Raw genomic sequence first — 17,930 nt, 5'->3', positions numbered from 1 at the left:
ATAAATTCGCAAAACCACAGCGAAAATTTGCCAGGGAAAATTCGCCGGCGTCAAAAAAAATGGACGTCGGCGTCTGTTTTTTTGGATGCCGGCGCAATTTCGCCAAAACCGGACGCCGGCATAAAAAACGAGACGCTGGAGCTGTTTTTCAAATTTTTCACCATTTCGCAGGAAATTCGTGAATTTTTCAGCGAAACGCCCCAAATTTGCCCGTCACTAATAAGAACCCCTGTTGCAAATGGCTCGGTAGCAATATTCTGATAATGCAGCTGCAATGAAGGATGAGGTAAAGTCATTATATAGTAGACCGATACTAGAGAGTGTGGGCACTTTTGTGAAAGGGGGAGAGAAAGAGAGAGAAAAGTTCTCTAAATTTTACCCATTTCTGTTTGGTGCAATTACTGAAGCATTTTGCATTAAGCATACTCCAGTTATGTGGCGTAGGTTTTTTCTTGCCGTGTAACAGAATGAAGGTACCTTTCTTGTACATTCTTGTAAAATTTCAGCTGCTAATTCATGTTCAGAACTTTTTAAATGCAGAAGGACACAGAGTCATCCAATCACATAAGGTACAATGACAATATAAAGTTGACAGGGAGCTGCAGAGCCAATGAAGTAAGTACCACTATTTCCTTACGTAAATTGGAAAGGTCTTCAAAAAATGGCAAATAATTTTTCTGAATTTATTCTAAAAAATTAGGCAGAATGTGTTTTCCTGTGGGTTTTTTTTCTTGTTATTTTCTAGAACTTCATCTTTCTACTACCTCCCTCTCATTTCCTTAGCGACATATTTAAAGATGGCTGCCACCAGGTCAAGGGTCCTTGGCATTTCCTTAGGACTGGTCTGGGTTTCCTGTAGATGGGGAGGGGAGAGAGGTGACAGGAATGGGACGGGATGGGAAGGGAAGTTTCCTGTCTCCATTTATATCTCGCACGCTTGTACACACACACACAGGGATAGCTGAGGGATGCACAAGTATCAAGCAAGGGTGACGTTAGGCTATCATTATCTGGGTAAGCATTCATGTTTTTTCTGTGCCCCCAAGTGTATTATCAGATTGTTGCCTACAGTTAGATAAATATACTTCTGTAAGTGAATGCTTATACACCTGCGAAACTGTGTTTGCAATTTATTTTAATTGTGTTTTATTTATTTTCTGCCTTTTGCAGTATGCGTGCTTGAGAGTTTGTGGTCACATGTATATATTGCTCTTGCCTTTATATATACTGGTACTTGGTCAATGAATAACTTTAATGAATACATAAAGGTTTTTATCTGTATTTGCACATATCTGTATGTTCTTTTAAAAAATTGATTTTTTTTTTATAGGGATTACATAAAGTTTCTTTCTTTACAAGAGGTAAGTAACTGTGTCTGTATCTTTGTGCAAATATACCTGGATATTTAAGTGGTTTTATACCTACATGTGACTATGCAGGGACATATTAAAATGCAGTTATTGGGAACACTGTGTTTATGATTATTGTGCAAAGTGAATGCTCTGACTGTATAGAAGGAACAGTTTCCATAGTAATGAGTATTTAGATAAACTTATAGGTGTATAAAAGAAAAATAGAGTAGGGGCACCTTGAGCCATTTTGCTGAGGTATCATTGTCCTGGCTGCAAGGCTCTGATGAAGCTCACAACTTGATTTAATATTGCGCCTTTCAATCACATTTTCACATGGGCGAAGGAATCACAGTTACTTCCAAATGACGTGTATGTTTGCTTTAATGTTATCATTTATTGTTCCTTTACATCTCCAATTTTGATAGCATTTTAACATTAAGTTAGAAAAGGGATCTCTAACGTTTGTTGATGAACAACTAAAGGCTATTGGGAACAGGGGATTAACTACAGAGGAAGCAGACCCTGAGGCTGCATGGGGCCCCAGAAGATATAGGGGCCCCATGAGTCCCTAAATAATGAGCAATTTCAACATATATTGGTAAAAAAGGACAACCTCTGGTTATGTTGGGGGCCCCAAAATTAATTTGCTGTGGGGCCCTACTAAAATCTAGTTACGCCACTGATTGGGAATGTATAAGTTGGACATCTGGAGGGCTATTTGTTACATTGTTTAGATTTGCAGCTGTTTTTTGTATACAAATGCATGAAGCTTGGTGCATTAGGACCAAATTAACCTCAGACAAAAAGTAGCTGCACATCTTCATATGTTCTATATTCTTCCTTAGGGCAGAAGAAGGCAAGGACTGTATAGTTTAATAAACTAATTACAGTTCAGTTACTACTTTTCAATGTAAAAGTAAAGTGTGTGACTGTAAGCTGACCGGGATACAGTGCTGAAGAGCATAGGTACCCATTGGACAAGTTTAAACTGACTGTATGTCTCTGCACTACCAGCCTTTTTGCAAAAAAAAAGGTGCAACATGAGAAATTCATTTTGGCATATTTTTGCATTAGAACAATTGAATCCTGCATAAAAGATTTGTCTGAACACAAGGACCACATGTGAGATTTAATTTGGCACATGATGGAGATGCAGAATCTTTATATAAATGTTAACTTCAGCCTATGCCTTGAAGTTGCACAGCAATAAAGGTACAGATGGCTGAATACTGAGCAATAAACCATATCTGAATATAAAAGTGAGATTAGGTCAGAATATCCTACAGCAGGCAACCGTGGAATCGATGTTTGTCTAAATTAACACTTGAGTGTAATGTACTGTACTTGCCCACTCAGAAATGGGATTCTCTCTGTATATCTGTATGTGTGTCAATTTATATGTTATTTATTAAGTTATGAAAGTTTGTATTTAAAGAAATCCTACTTAAGATGTACACACAGTCTCTGAACAGTTAGAGACATCTATTCCTTTCCTTTCTAGTAATGCATATTGTCCAGTCATTGCACAAGCAAGGGAGTAAAGGCGCAGCACAACTGGGTATACATACCTAGAACTTTATAGTATATTTTGCTTGAAGATTGAATGCAATGTATATGTGCTAAAGATTTGCTTGTATGAATGGAGAGTCTTACAGGGTCATACAGGTTTCTTGACCTAGTCCCTTTATTTATTTGCTAAAGCGCCTATTTATTTCTTATTAATTATTTTTCTTTGCTTCTCGCTAAGGGGTCATTTAATCACCTATGTGACAGGATCATGCTCTGATTTCAGAGGCAGTTCCATTTGTTTTGTATGAGATTTTGTTTATTCCTCAAAAATAAATAATGTGCAGCATGAATTCCTCAAATCATCTCAGTCCATGTAACATTGTGCCACTGATGTATAAGTGAATGCTCACAATGCATGCCCTAGAATAGAGAGTTACAGGGATCTATTCAAACTAATAGAATAAACGGTAATAGTCTAGTGCACAGAGGTCCAGTTTTTGACCTTTAAGCTGTTGCATCATTAAACCTCCCAACAGTTGGAGTGCTAAAAGCTGGACATTACTGGTCAAGGCAGCTACCCCTCAGTTTTCTTTGGTCTGAAAAAAAAGAGGTCATCAGAAGAACGAAGCCAAACATAGTAATATTTCTTGTTGGAGAAGTGACAGAAAAAGGAAGTAAAAAATATGGAGCTTACCAGCAGAAGAGGGCATCGGTGATTGTGCTAAACAACGAAGGGCCAAATGGCAATACAAAAGAATAGCATGATGATTGCTGGAGGAAATGTGATATACTAAAAGAAGATGTGAGATGTGGAAGTGTGGAATGCATGGAACCATTAAGATTGTAATCTTCTTTAAAAGTGAAGCTGTGTCATATTCTTATTGCAATATTATATTCTTTATTGCAAGGAATATTGTTAGAATGGAATGAAGGAAACAGGGCAAGTCAGCCCAGTGTCAGACTGACCTGGCAGGGTACTGGGATTTTTTATGTTGCGCCCTTGTCTAGGTGGGCCTTTTGTCCTTTCTGGAGCACAGAAAATTAACTCTTTTCAACCTTTCTCCAGAGCCCCTACCATTAAAAATATAGTTGCCCCAAGCCGCAGAAGTAGATGTGCTGAGGTGATTTGCTTTGGAAAGTTTAAAATCTGTAAATACGTGTGAGAAGGATCAGTGATTACACAAAGTAATGAAGTAGTTAAAGTAAAAAGTTGTTTGACCTGCAACACAAGGATTGTCATTAATGTGGCAAGTTGTAGTTACCAATATGTGGGGTTAACGAACAGGCCTTTTAGGGCAGGACTCCATGGATGATTCTGATGATTAAAAATAAATCAGATTACATCCATGATTTTGAATCAAATTATATTGCAAATGGGTAAGTGTTTTTTCTCTCTTAATAAAAGACAAGGTGTTAAGAATACCATTTACATGTTCCAATACTCTACGCTTAAGGGCACGACTCCACGGACAATTCTGGTGCGATCCAACGCGCTGTGCAAAAACGCAAGCGTCACGTCGGATGCGACGGAAATAAGGTAAGTAATTCTATTGTCGGATCGTGTTGCAGCGTTGATGCGGCGCGACTGTCGCATGCAGATGCTGCATATTTCATCCGACAGTCATGTTGCGTCGCATCAACAATGCAACACGATCCGACAATAGAATTACTTACCTTATTTCCGTCGCATCCGACGTGACGCCTGCTTTTTTGCTCAGCGCATTGGATCGCACCAGAATCGTCCGTGGAGTCGTGCCCTTAAGCGTAGAGTATTGGAACATGTAAATGGTATTCTTAACACATTGTCTTTTATTAAGAGAGAAAAAACACTTACCCATTTGCAATATAATTTGATTCAAAATCATGGATGTAATCTGATTTATTTTTTCAGGGGTTGGAGATTGCGAAAAATACATTGTTGAAACGGGATGGTATTATATGGAGAGCAATTTTGGATCCATAGGTTTCAGTCAAAATTGTCTAAAGATTTAAATGAGGCTTTAGAGCTTGCTGCATTTTCAAAATAATAATGGTCTTATCTAAGTAATTTTTTTAAATGCATTGTGTAAAATGCTGTTTATTTATATTTTTTGCAAACGTTTTAGATTTACCTTTCAAATTGTTTATATGTGATTATAGAGTTTATTCTCCCTTTTAAATAGGAAGTGAGGAAGGAACAGCTCACTCCTTCTGACGAGGTGCACCTGCTCGAACATGTTGAGGGAAAGTGAGCTGTGAGACAATTTCGTTTGTGCACTGAAGTCTCAATATCTTGTAAGTGTATTTTGTTGTCCAATAAATCTGAACAATTTTTAATTTGAAGTGCTGTTATCGCACAGGCACTGAGGTTGATCTGCTGCCCGATTGTTCAGTTAAGAATATAACTAGTGATGGGCGTATAAATTCGCCAAACATGAATTTGCGGCGAATTTCCATGGCAGTGAATAAATTAGTGAAACTACAGCAAAAAAAATTAGTCAGAATTCTTGTGCGCATAAAATTATCGAACGACAAAATTATTAGTCGCGCGCCTAAAAATTGTCACTCGCGCCAAAATTGTCGCACGTCAAAATGATTTCGATGGCCATTGAAGTCAATGCATTTTGCTGTTTCGCGAATTTTGTGGTGAATTCACAATTTTTTTAGCGATGTGAAACGCCACAGATTTGCCCATCACTTGCTGTAGAAAAGTTATAATATGCACAGTTCACTATTTGTGTGTACTTTACCCTTGGCATCTTTCTTCCCTGACACCCTAGGAGAGCACAACACTATCAGTGTACTCAGGGCCACCATCATAAACCCAGTCTTTCACTGCCAAACAGCTTGGAGTCTATTCATCACCATGGAATATAGTTTGATTAAGGGCTCCTACTGACGAGCAGTTGAAGCTGCGCCCCCCCCTGCGTTCCGTTTTTCTGCGTTCAGCCGCAGGGGAGAGCAGGAATAGACACATTAAGTTTTTTTCAATGGGGCTGTACTCACACAGGCACATGTAGGCGCCGAAGGCAGGAAAAATGCAGCATGTTTCGTCACTCTCAACCTGCGTTCAGCGCCTACACACACCTGTGTGAGTACAGCCCCATCGAAAACTTAATGCGTCTATTCCTGCGATTGCCTGCAGCATGGGAGCGCAGCTTCAACCGCTCGTCAGTAAGAGCCCTAAAACTGTTCCAATTTGGAGAGACATCATATGGGATTTTTTTGCCTTGCTGTGGATCAATTAGAGTAATCAAAGCAAATTACTCATTGGTAATAACGAAAACTGGTACATTGTGTTCACTCCTGATACAATGTTGCAAGCTAACAGATAAACTGATTAAAAGTCTGAAAGAGACCAGGCTTCTGTTTATGTAAGAGTCAGAACAAACACTGCTTTTGACTGCAATATAATTTACAAATAACATTTTAATTCATGCATATAACTTTGCGCATTTAATTCAATAACCTCCCATCAGAGCCGTTTATGAGGCAGCTCCTGCAATGCCGTCCCCCTTGCTCGCTTACCTGTCCTTGCTGCCCCATGTAACATATTTGGTGCCGCCTGAGGCAAATTATCCAACGCCTCTCATTGGCAGAGCGCCCCTGCCTCCCACTGTGCTGAAATTGCTTCCAAAAATAATTTGGAACTCAGCACCAGAAGTGAGTGTTCCAATTGAAAACATGAATTTTGAGGGGGCGTTTGTATACTTTTGTCTGTAAATAGGCATATGGTTACTTTTGGTCATACAGTGTATGCAGATTTCTTTCCACAGTTGCTTTCCATATACAAGTCTCTCCCTACTTAGACTTCAGGGCAATTGATCCTCTGTGCCAGCCCCTGCAGCTGCACCATCTCTATTTTTCAGCTACTGGAGCTTTCGATATACTCCGGATACCCTCCTATTTTCCTCTTTCTGTTTGAACTAAAACTGTGGCTTGTACAGAGTTCATTACTCTGTGGGGATTCATTTACTAACACTATTTGGTCCAAATGCATTAAAGTTAATGGGCGTCCGAATAATTTTGATGCAGCAGATTTTTTGCCATGAATTCATGTCTGCTGATTTTACTTGCCCATCACTTGTAAAATAACTAGGTGGTAACAAAATTTTAGGCAGCCCCAATGATTATAATTGGTTACCTGATACCCCAGGTCATTGCTTCTGTTAGAAGAAAGCTGCACTGGCCCGGAGTGTTTCTGTTGAAGCTTACTTTTCTTCCTCTTCTTTCTTTTCGCAGTAGAGTGAAAAAGGCAGCTTTTTGCATTTAAGTTCAGCTTTCACTCTACTGCATACTCAATGGTGAAACTAAATATTATGGGGCCCCAGAGCAAATCATTTTTCAGGCCCCCAAAATGACTAGAGGTTGACCTCTTTTATCAATATTTATTGAAATTGTATATGAATTAGGGCCTCCTGGGCCCCTATACCTCCTGGGCCCCCCTGGGTCTGCTTCCTCTGTAGTTACACCCCTGTGTATACTGAGTAAAGGGAAGACAGAAGAAAATGGTGACAAATGCTTTTACATAAATAACCTGGGCCAGTGCAGTTAATTCTCCTTTAACAGCATTGTTGTGTATACGTGAACTGTATAACCTAGCTAAATGACCAATCAAAAATGTTTCAAAGCAACTCAGTGCCATCATAACATCCCAGTACAGTACACCAATAAATAAATAAAGAGAAGGCTAGTGCTACATGTAAAGGATCTTAGCCTGTGGAGAAACACAGTCTCAGAATCTGATCCTCCTTATGGTGCCTAAAGCCACTGAGTCTGCTTGCACGAGGCAATGCATCCAGGTGCAGACACATTGAATAGAAAAGGAACAGCGGAAGAGTGTATTCTTGGCCTATGTTTCTCTGCAGACCAAAATCTGCTACATGTGGCATTTGCCTTAGGCCAATGGCACATAATGCACAGCCTTGGCTTCTTTCCACCTGTGTTTTCTCTGCAAGTGCAGAATGCACTCCTCTCCACTGTGTCTGTGCAGATATACACAGTGTATATCATTGAGAAAACATGAAACTATATAACCTGTGTGACATTAGCCTCAGGGTGATAAAACTAATGTGATACTGCACAATACAAAATTGCACAAATGCTAGTAAATTAGGGCAGTGACATAAGAAGAGAGCACCAGGCCCTCCCACAAAAAAAAAATAATCTGAAGGTGGTTTAATGTTATAAAGAAAGCCAACAATACAGTGTTGGGGCCCCCTGTCCACTGGGAACTGCTTCCTCTATAGTTACACAACTGAATTAGGACCTATGTGTCTGTTTGTCAGCAAACAAGTAAGTGGGAGGGAGGGATCAAGGTACAAGATAAGGTAATTTCCAGGAATGTAACAGTAGCTGAATATGCACAGATGAAAGTGAAATAACTTAAAGCATAGATTCACAGTGGATAGAGGGGTGAGTCAGATTGTGGACGGACCTTTCGCATATGCTAATTGTTTTAAAAATGTGAGTACCTGTTTAATATTTCCATGCAGATAATAATGCTGGCGTATCTGATTTTCCTGCCGGCTCAGACTTGCTCCCTTTCAAATTAATAAAACAGCAAAGGTCTATGATGAGGCCAGTGCTTAAAATCTCAGGGAAAAAAAAAGCATTGATATAGTGTAGCATTGTCAACTAGAGATTTTCCCCTTGTGCATATAGATAGGAAATCCTTATTTGGCACTAGTAATATCTCAGATCATATTTAGGGCAGGTAGGGGATAACTCTCCACCAGAAAATATTTATATAAAATTTTCAACATCTTACCATCTATATTGATAGATGAATACTCATAGCCTTAAAGACAAACTGGCTTTTGATTGATTTGAAGTTGCTCTTATGCAGATCAAGTAAATAGCAGTAGCTCTTTAATATACTAAAATAGCTTAAACTGAATCTCATAAAAGATATATCCAGTTACTCACGTCTGAGTACAATTGAAATGCATAAAAGGTTGCAAAATATATTTGCTGGTAATATTTTCTTTTTATGATTTTTCTGACAGCATCTGCCTTTTCAGGATCCAAAAAGCATTAAGTGTTTACAGACACATGGACATTATTATTTCTATTTTGCAAAAAGCACAATGAGATGTTAGGTTAATCCCATAAATCTGCACAAATAAAGGTATGGCATAAGGTATCAGTGAAACAGGAAATTCTGCTTTTAGTGTTTGTACACTCATGGGAATTATTAACTGTCTTTATTACCTTTACTATTCAGCTGAACAAAGAGAACTGTGTCCTCAGTACAGATAAGACTGGTGTCAGATCTTGACCTATAAGTGGGCAAATATCCAGGATTGCAAATGTTGACCTTTCAGTGTTTTTCACTTCCATGAAAAGCTCAGAAATCACCATGCAAATATACATACATTCACATATATATAAGCAGGAACACATTGTAAGAAGCAACCCAATTAGTTTGGTACATTTTGGCTTACAATTATGGCACAGTGGAGCAGTGTTTTGGTTTTGAGGTGATAAACAATCTTTTCTTCCAAACAATTTCTAGGACGGAAACTATGCCAGGAGCAGCATCAAATCCTTTTGATGAAGACCCACCACTTGACCGGCCCTCCCCTGAAGGGGGAAACCCATTTTTTGAAGAGGAACATGAGGTTAAAAGGGAATCTCTAGGATCAGATGTAAAAAGAAGAGGGACTCTGGAGAAAATTGCTGGTCTGTCTCCATTTTTTAAAGGAGGAAAGGGGCTTTTAGGTAGTTGGGGAACTCCTGACAAGAGACGGGGTCGGCGCAGGTCAGAGGATGTCAACTTGTTATCTCTTGGGCGGAAAAAAGATATTAGTGTAGGAGATGAAGAAGGTGGAGGCCCTGGAGGAGGTGTTAAACGTCTCTCCTTTTTATGGTTGGGTGGAAGCAGTGGTTGTGGAGTGAATCGGTCTCAGAGGGAGTCCATGGTGGAAGCAGTGCCAGAAAGAAGTGAAGCTGAACAAGAAAATGAGAAGACCCGGGATCCACTTTCAGGTAAAGAGATCAAAATGCCCTAATGTCTTTGCTCAAGGAAAATGTTGCAAAAAGTCCCAAATGTTAGTTAATCCAACACTTTTCTACTCATAGAAGTAGCCCATATTTCCTGAAAGCACAGACATAAACTTTTGGCAATGACATACACCCACATTAATTAATAGTTAATGGCAAGGCATTTTCATGGGGGGGATTTGTTGTCCACAGCAGCAGATTTTTAACACGGGTTACAAATTTCCCATGTATCATTGACCTTATAGTCTACCATATCACTTTCAAATGTTCCTAAAAAAATTCTTCTGCCTTAAATGTTCTTGAACTTAGTAAACAGGATATCTATTTGCTAGAAAAGATATTGAGTCAGAGTTTACTAATAAAGAAGCAAAAAAGAGAAACTATTTTGGTATATTAACTAAGGGGGCTCAGTTAAGAAGCAGGTTGTGCAGAAGGTTGTGATTTTGCAGTAATTGCACTGAAAAAAGCTAAAACCTTAATGAATAGTTAATACATCTAATGCAAACAAAAAGTGGAGCACCTGCTTAGCATAAGTACTGGGTCTGTTGTTGCCAGTTAGCAAATAAACCCCTATATCAAATTGAGACTCATTTAAAAACCATGTATAATCAGGTAATGTCGTTTTGCAATACTTGTATTAGTGCCAAGTTCAGTGTTAACTGGCCTAACATATCTAGTATGCTATACATATTAACATTTCATGTTTGTTATTATGCCTTATATATAGGGTTGCCACCTGGCTGGTAAAAATGAAGGTTGATCCCAATGTTATTAATAGGGAAAAAAGATAAATAGATAGGAAGGCCGGTATTTTTTTCCAGAAAAGGTGGCAACCCTATACAGTGGTGTGAAAAACTATTTGCCCCCTTCCTGATTTCTTATTCTTTTGCATGTTTGTCACACTTAAATGTTTCTGCTCATCAAAAACCGTTAACTATTAGTCAAAGATAACATAATTGAACACAAAATGCAGTTTTTAAATGAAGGTTTACGTTATTAAGGGAGAAAAAAACTCCAAATCTACATGGGCCTGTGTGAAAAAGTGATTGCCCCCCTTGTTAAAAAATAACTTAACTGTGGTTTATCACACCTGAGTTCAATTTCAAAGGTTATAAAGCCATTTCTAAAGCTTTGGGACTCCAGCGAACCACAGTGAGAGCCATTATCCACAGATGGCAAAAACATGGAACAGTGGTGAACCTTCCCAGGAGTGGCCGGCCGACCAAAATTACCCCAAGAGCGCAGAGACAACTCATCCGAGAGGCCACAAAAGACCCCAGGACAATATCTAAAGAACTGCAGGCCTCACTTGCCTCAATTAAGGTCAGTATTCACGACTCCACCATAAAAAAAGAGACTGGGCAAAAACGGCTTGCATGGCAGATTTCCAAGGCGCAAACCACTTTTAAGCAAAAAGAACATTAAGGCTCGTCTCAATTTTGCTAAAAAACATCTCAATGATTGCCAAGACTTTTGGGAAAATACCTTGTGGACCGACGAGACAAAAGTTGAACTTTTTGGAAGGTGCGCGTCCCGTTACATCTGGCGTAAAAGTAACACAGCATTTCAGAAAAAGAACATCATACCAACAGTAAAATATGGTGGTGGTAGTGTGATGGTCTGGGGTTGTTTTGCTGCTTCAGGACCTGGAGGACTTGCTGTGATAGATGGAACCATGAATTCTACTGTCTACCAAAAAATCCTGAAGGAGAATGTCCGGCCATCTGTTCGTCAACTCAAGCTGAAGCGATCTTGGGTGCTGCAGCAGGACAATGACCCAAAACACACCAGCAAATCCACCTCTGAATGGCTGAAGAAAAACAAAATGAAGACTTTGGAGTGGCCTAGTCAAAGTCCTGACCTGAATCCTATTGAGATGTTGTGGCATGACCTTAAAAAGGCGGTTCATGCTAGAAAACCCTCAAATAAAGCTGAATTACAACAATTCTGCAAAAATGAGTGGGCCAAAATTCCTCCAGAGCGCTGTAAAAGACTCGTTGTAAGTTATCGCAAACGCTTGATTGCAGTTATTGCTGCTAAGGGTGGCCCAACCAGTTATTAGGTTCAGGGGGCAATTACTTTTTCACACAGGTTTGTATTTCTTTTCTCCCTAAATAATAAAAACCCTCATTTAAAAACTGCATTTTGTGTTTACTTGTGTTATCTTTGACTAATAGTTAAATGTGTTTGATGATCAGAAACATTTTGTGTGACAAACATGCAAAAGAATAAGAAATCAGGAAGGGGGCAAATAGTTTTTCACACCACTGTATATATGACACCTTGCAATGCATCTTTGAGACATATAACAGAATTCTAGTCAAAAGGCAAACAGATGAGATTGTAACAGCTATATAATCCTGTTAGAATTTCAATTTCAGTAACAACCCCTAGAATGCATGGAATATAGGTTAAATGTTAAATTCATACACCATTGTTTGACACTTAGGGGGTTAGTTATCAAACTCTGAAAATTTCTTACTATTTTGTTAAAAGCACTTATACCAAATTCCCGCTGACTTTTTATCAATACATTATCACAAAAGAATCTGGTACAGGAAAAAAATATTTTTTCAAATTTGATGCCCGAAAAGTCAGACTTTTTCTAATTATCGCTGAAAACCATGAAATCTTCCAGCGCAGATCAAGATATCTTTCAATTGTAAATGAAACATCTGCTATTGACTTGTGCATGACCTCAGCAGGTCTGAGTTGGAGTACTTTTTTATTCGGACTTTTAACACCATCGGGGTTTAATAAATCACAAAAAATTTGACGTTTTTCTTCTCTGAAAAAATTGTGTTTTCCCCTTTAAAAGTCTGACCAGAAAAAATCAGACTGTAGTAAATAACCCCCTAAGTGTAAAGGCTAAGGGCCACAAAATGTTATGCTAGGCATCACTTTTCTAAATAATTTTATCTTACCCCTGATACAGTACTTGAGATCCTTCAACTCATCCAGTGTCGGGACCTCCGATCAGCAGACCAGCACATTATAGAACTTGAGGCAGAATGTGATGGAGAGACAAGTCCAGAAGGGGGACTCAAAAGTCCAGGGCGACAAGCCAAAGATGTGACTTTACTATATGAGGCTTTGATGAAGGAAATGTGGGCAGTGGTAGAAGAATCGCTAAACAATAAAGGAACACATCATAAACTGGATGAAGTCATTGGGGTGATCTTGCAGGAAGAGAGTAGGGAAGGGCCCCCAGGTACCAAGGACATGAGGCGACAATGGATGAAAGCCATTGGCACAAGTGTAGAACAGCGCCTAAAGAACAATCTTGAAGGGAAAATGGGTTCATTGTCATCTCAGGCTGACAGAGTTAAGAGGATTGCAGTGGAAGACCTGACAACAGTGAAGGACCATTTGGTGAGCAGGACACAGTGAAATAAATAAATAAATTTGATATTCTTATTTAGTAGAAAAGAGATACCGGCACATGAGGCATGTAGTTGCAGGAAAAAACCCTTGCTTTTTTAATTATGCATAATTAAAAAAGCAAGGTTTTCCCCTGCAACTAGGAGGTTGCTGTATCCTCTATTACTGAGCACCAGGTTATTTGCTGGAAGGGTGTTCGACTGCTCTATCCCCTTCAATATTCTTATTTAGCCCTTCAACCTCAAATAGACGATGCAGAATGCAAAAAATGTTACAAGATTTTTATATGCACAAAGCAACATTCCTACTTACAATTCTAAGTAATTGTGCTCTCAATAATCAGATACACAAGATACCAATTATTTTTACCTGTTTGTTTATGCATGTATAGATGCAATTTGAACCTGAAAGGAAAAGGGTGGCATGTGGGCTGAGGCATACACTTACACATACACAAAATTGTATGAGATACAAGTATTATAAAAGCATGTGCCTCTAGGTTCAACAAGCAAAGGGATCTCTGCACCTACTACCTGGTTAAAGGGAACTTGTCACCCTAAGAAATAATTCCAAATTCTTATCTATTTTGCTTGTTAAGAATAAAAAATAAAAATAAACTTTACTTACACTATATAAATTATTTAGATTTTGGTTGCAGTTAGCCTGGAAATTCACCACAACAGCAATTTTGTGGACACTGTTAATGAGACAATCATTGAAACACCTCAAAATCTTGTATATGCACCAGAATGGGGGGCCTGATGCCCATGCCTTTGCATTGGTTACACAATTATAGACTGTGAGCAGGGAAAGGGGATGTGGGGAGAGCAGCAACATGTAGGAAATGCAGAATGGAAAGTGAAAGTAAATTCCTGCCCCGCCTCTATGCCGAAAGCAGGCAATATATGATTGACAGCTGAAATCTTTAAATGCATTTATAACAAGTTTCGATGTTTTAATAAAAAAAGATTTTGGGTTTCATGTTGAATTTGGAAAGGACTTTTACTGGTGACAGGTGAGCTTTAAGGCACGTCATAGTCAGAGAATAATTAAGATTTAAGGGAGTATTGGTCTCCCCCCTCAAAAAAACAATACATATATATATATATATACTCTCAGAATTACCCGCAGTCCGGCGCTGACAAAAGGTATCCAGAGACGGCTTTTATTAACCAACACTTTGTGACATTAACAGTGGGTGAGATTAATAGAACTAACGCTCTTCGTGCCTTCCAAACTGGCACTTCTTCAGAGTTCAAGTGCCAGTTTGGAAGGCACGAAGAGCGTTAGTTCTATTAATCTCACCCACTGTTAATGTCACAAAGTGTTGGTTAATAAAAGCTGTCAAATCAATACAGCAGCGACTCTGGATACCTTTTGTCAGCGCTGGACTGCGGGTAAATCTGAGAGTGAGAGATTGAAGTTGCCGGATTCCCGCAAGAGCAGCGACAGGCAAGGAGACGCTGCACAGCATGGAAGGGTGAGCTCCGCTTGTCTTCCCACATATCCATTATTTATATAAATATATATAATACCAAGGAAAGCCGGCATTCTCGAATAGAAAGTTCATATGCATGGGTGCAGTATCCATAATTTTATCCACAAGAAATCCAAGAAGATCCGCACTCACAGGTCTTACTACTTAAATAAAAATGTTTTTATTGCAGAGCTTACAGCCTAACGTTTCAGGCTCGGATGAAATGATGAAATTTTTTGGCATTATTTTGGAAAATTAACATTCATAGATAAGGCACCACAGATTCTTAAGCAGCACCATTATAAATCTGAGGTTATGTTTACACCATACTTACACCAAACTTTGCACTTTTTGTTGTATGAAATTAACAATAAAGTTTATTAAAATTATGGATGCACCGAATCCACTATTTTATGTTTTGGCCGAATACTGATCTGAATTTGAACCCTAAATAGGGGTGATAGAGAGAGAACCGTGCGCTGAGTGAGAGGTTAAAATTTTACTTTACATACCTTGTTTGTGTGACAAAAAGTCATGATTTATAGGATTCTGATTAGGTTCAGCCAGGTAATTGGATTTGGTTGAATCTGAATCCAGCTAAAAAAGGCAGAGTCCAGTCTGAATTCCTGATTAAAATGCACCCAAGGTTATTTGATGCAGGTATGAAGTGACTGGAACCACTCACATGGAGAGATAATTCTCCAGCTTGGTAATTCAGTAATGAAAGGCTTCCTATGTCTCTGCAGAACTACACTGTTTCAGACAGAAAAAGTCAAATTAAATATGACTCAACCTCAATAACCCTTCTCTTTTTTGTCCCCTAGGTTTGTTCTTACCCAAGAGATTTTGAAGTTTTCCGAGTCTACCTCTCTGCCTATCACAGTGGAATATCAGACTGGCTCAGTACAACAGCTCAGCGCAACCTTGAGACCAATGAAATATACTTCATTCTAGACTGGAACAGTAATGTCTATTACAGGTTAGTTGCAAATTTGCTTGTGTCTTGTGTAGGGTCAGTACAAACAAATCAGGGAAACTGTAAGTTTCTGTCTTTGTAACCCCAAAAAGAACATACCATACATTGAGCCCTAAATGTTTTTTGGGACTTAGAAAAATTTTCAACTATTTTCCTATATACTCTATTGCACTTGGCCTGGTCTGAGGTGGCGAAGGCAAGTCTGGCGATAGAGGTAACATTCAAAATATATCAAAAACTTAGTGAATTTGCGTAATAACACTACTGAAAATTTGCCTGCGTTAGAGGGTGAAGTTGTGCCAGAGTGTATCTCCTTGGCGAAATTACGCCAGCGAATTTATGCCAGCTAGCGTTAGTAAATCGGCGAAGTGCCGAAATGATGTCACGCTGGCGAATTTTTGCCACTTCACACTTTAGTAAATTTCCCTCTTAGTTTATTACTATTCCTTCCAACCATTGCACATAACCTTTTAAAAAATCAACTAACTTGCCAATCTTATATTAAATATTCTACCCCATGGGTATCCCCCTGTCACCAAAACTGAGGATGCCCCTGGGGTGTCTGCAACTCAGACAAAGTTATTTTCTCTTTAAGCCATATGCCCCTAGCTAAAACCCTAGCCTTTTCAACATTTAAATTGATAACCTGCATACCCCAGCTTCCCTGTCAATTTATATTCCTAGAAAAAAACAACAAAATCTCTACTGCTTCTCAGCTGCAGTAGTGATGCCAAAATGCTTTCACAAAGCTTCAAGATTCACCAGACCCAGCCCTGACCTACCTTTGCATTTATCTGAGGTGTACATTAATAAAGAGTATTACAATACAACATTTTAAAGGAGTTGATCACATTCCAAACACTTTTTTTCTGTTCAGTTGTTTTCAGATTGTTCACCAGAAATAAAAACTTTTTTCAATTGATTTCAATTGATGTTTTTAGACCATTTTTCCAAAATTGAAGTTTAAAGTTTTAATATTCCAGTCACCAATCCAGGTGCTGATCCTGAACGTTTACAATATGCCTTATTAGTTGATCCATTTCTCAGTAGTATCTATGGAATTATAGCAAGTACTGTATCAATTATAGCAGCATTAGTATGCCTAAGTTGGGGAACCCTGTGAGTGTCAGCACAGTGTCCCCAAAGGTAACTCTGCAGTGTCTATATTTCTGAGACTCATTTTGCTTTCCATCCTTCAATCTGTTTGCAAATTCTTTCACCTTGCACTAGCAATAAGAAAGAAGGTAAGAGTTGTATTCCTTGTTTTATACAAAAATGTTAAGACAAAGGTAATTTTAAAAAACCCCATTATCATCACTTTTCCCAAATTACCAGCCTATTGTATTTGCAAAAGAAGATGAGCCTCATGAAGTCAGTAGCATTCTGAGGAAAAGAATGAAAAAAAAGGCTGATCGCCTTCTGTGGCATTTTATTGACACCTAACCCTACTCTTTTATAACACCTGGCCAATCCTTGATTCCTACTGGACCACTAGACATTTTTTAGCCTCCTTCACTCCAAACAGGGAATCCCCTCGCTGAGGTATATAGAACAATAACCTTTATGGACCTCCATTTAATGTATTAAATTCACTTTCTTCTTTTCAGGGATGTCCTTTCTCGGCCTGAGATCTCTCCACTTGTAAATCCTCTGGAGCTGGGAACCCTTTTATCTCCTCAGACTAGGAGTTTGCTGGAGCAGCAATGTGTGAATGCAGTGCAGGTAACTAACTACTGAAAGACTCTCTTATTTCCATCCATGGTAATTATACTCTTCTGTTAATCTTACACTCAGTAATTAGGTGATTTGGGTTTAAATATTATGCTCCTCTTTAATGATAAACCCTATAACGCAAATAGCATACCCCACCTCTGCTTTTCTCTCCTCCGTACACATTCCCCTTCTCCTCACTTCTGATCTCAACTTATCTCTTGTCTCCTGTTTTGCTCTTCAAGCTCTTCTTCTCATTCTATCCACTTTTTTGACATCCACCATAGATATACTACATTTATTTATAATTTTTTTCTCCCCCATATTTCCATTTTTCTTTTGGTTCTTTTCTCACAACTTCTGCTGTATCAGTCCACGCATTTTCTATTCTGAGATCTAATTATGAGCTCTTTGTTATTCCTTTCGATTCCTTTATCTCTACACTGTACTTCTACATCTCTTCCCTTTTCTTTCCTGCTCTCTGCATCACCCAATTATTTTTCTGTTCTGCTGTCAAATCTTTACTTTAGTCTTTGCTGAT

The 17,930-nt window shown here is 38.8% G+C and overlaps 1 protein-coding gene across 4 annotated transcripts in view; it reads left to right on the top strand.

Moving 5' to 3' along the window:
* Positions 1 to 926: 926 nt before the first annotated feature.
* The window catches only part of exoc3l2.S (exocyst complex component 3-like 2 S homeolog), a 30,937-nt gene continuing 13,933 nt past the window's right edge, over positions 927 to 17,930 (top strand). Inside the window, exons 1-7 of one of the 4 annotated variants that reach the window (XM_018233168.2) lie at positions 927 to 1,014; positions 1,331 to 1,361; positions 5,024 to 5,135; positions 9,358 to 9,830; positions 12,781 to 13,217; positions 15,528 to 15,682; positions 17,287 to 17,401. In XM_018233168.2, the coding sequence (XP_018088657.1) occupies positions 9,368 to 9,830; positions 12,781 to 13,217; positions 15,528 to 15,682; positions 17,287 to 17,401 (1,170 nt within the window). In that variant the 5' untranslated portion in view covers positions 927 to 1,014; positions 1,331 to 1,361; positions 5,024 to 5,135; positions 9,358 to 9,367. Of the gene's footprint in view, positions 1,015 to 1,330; positions 1,362 to 5,023; positions 5,136 to 8,201; positions 8,307 to 8,680; positions 8,971 to 9,357; positions 9,831 to 12,780; positions 13,218 to 15,527; positions 15,683 to 17,286; positions 17,402 to 17,930 lie in introns of those variants that run through there. The other 3 variants (XM_041575173.1, XM_018233167.2, XM_018233169.2) reach the window with 3 other exon arrangements.

This window comes from Xenopus laevis, chromosome 8S (assembly GCF_017654675.1).
Source record: "Xenopus laevis strain J_2021 chromosome 8S, Xenopus_laevis_v10.1, whole genome shotgun sequence".
In the NCBI taxonomy this organism is placed as follows: domain Eukaryota; kingdom Metazoa; phylum Chordata; class Amphibia; order Anura; family Pipidae; genus Xenopus; species Xenopus laevis.
The sequence above is the reverse complement of the archived record's forward strand: the minus strand, read 5'-3'. Positions and strand labels throughout refer to the sequence as shown.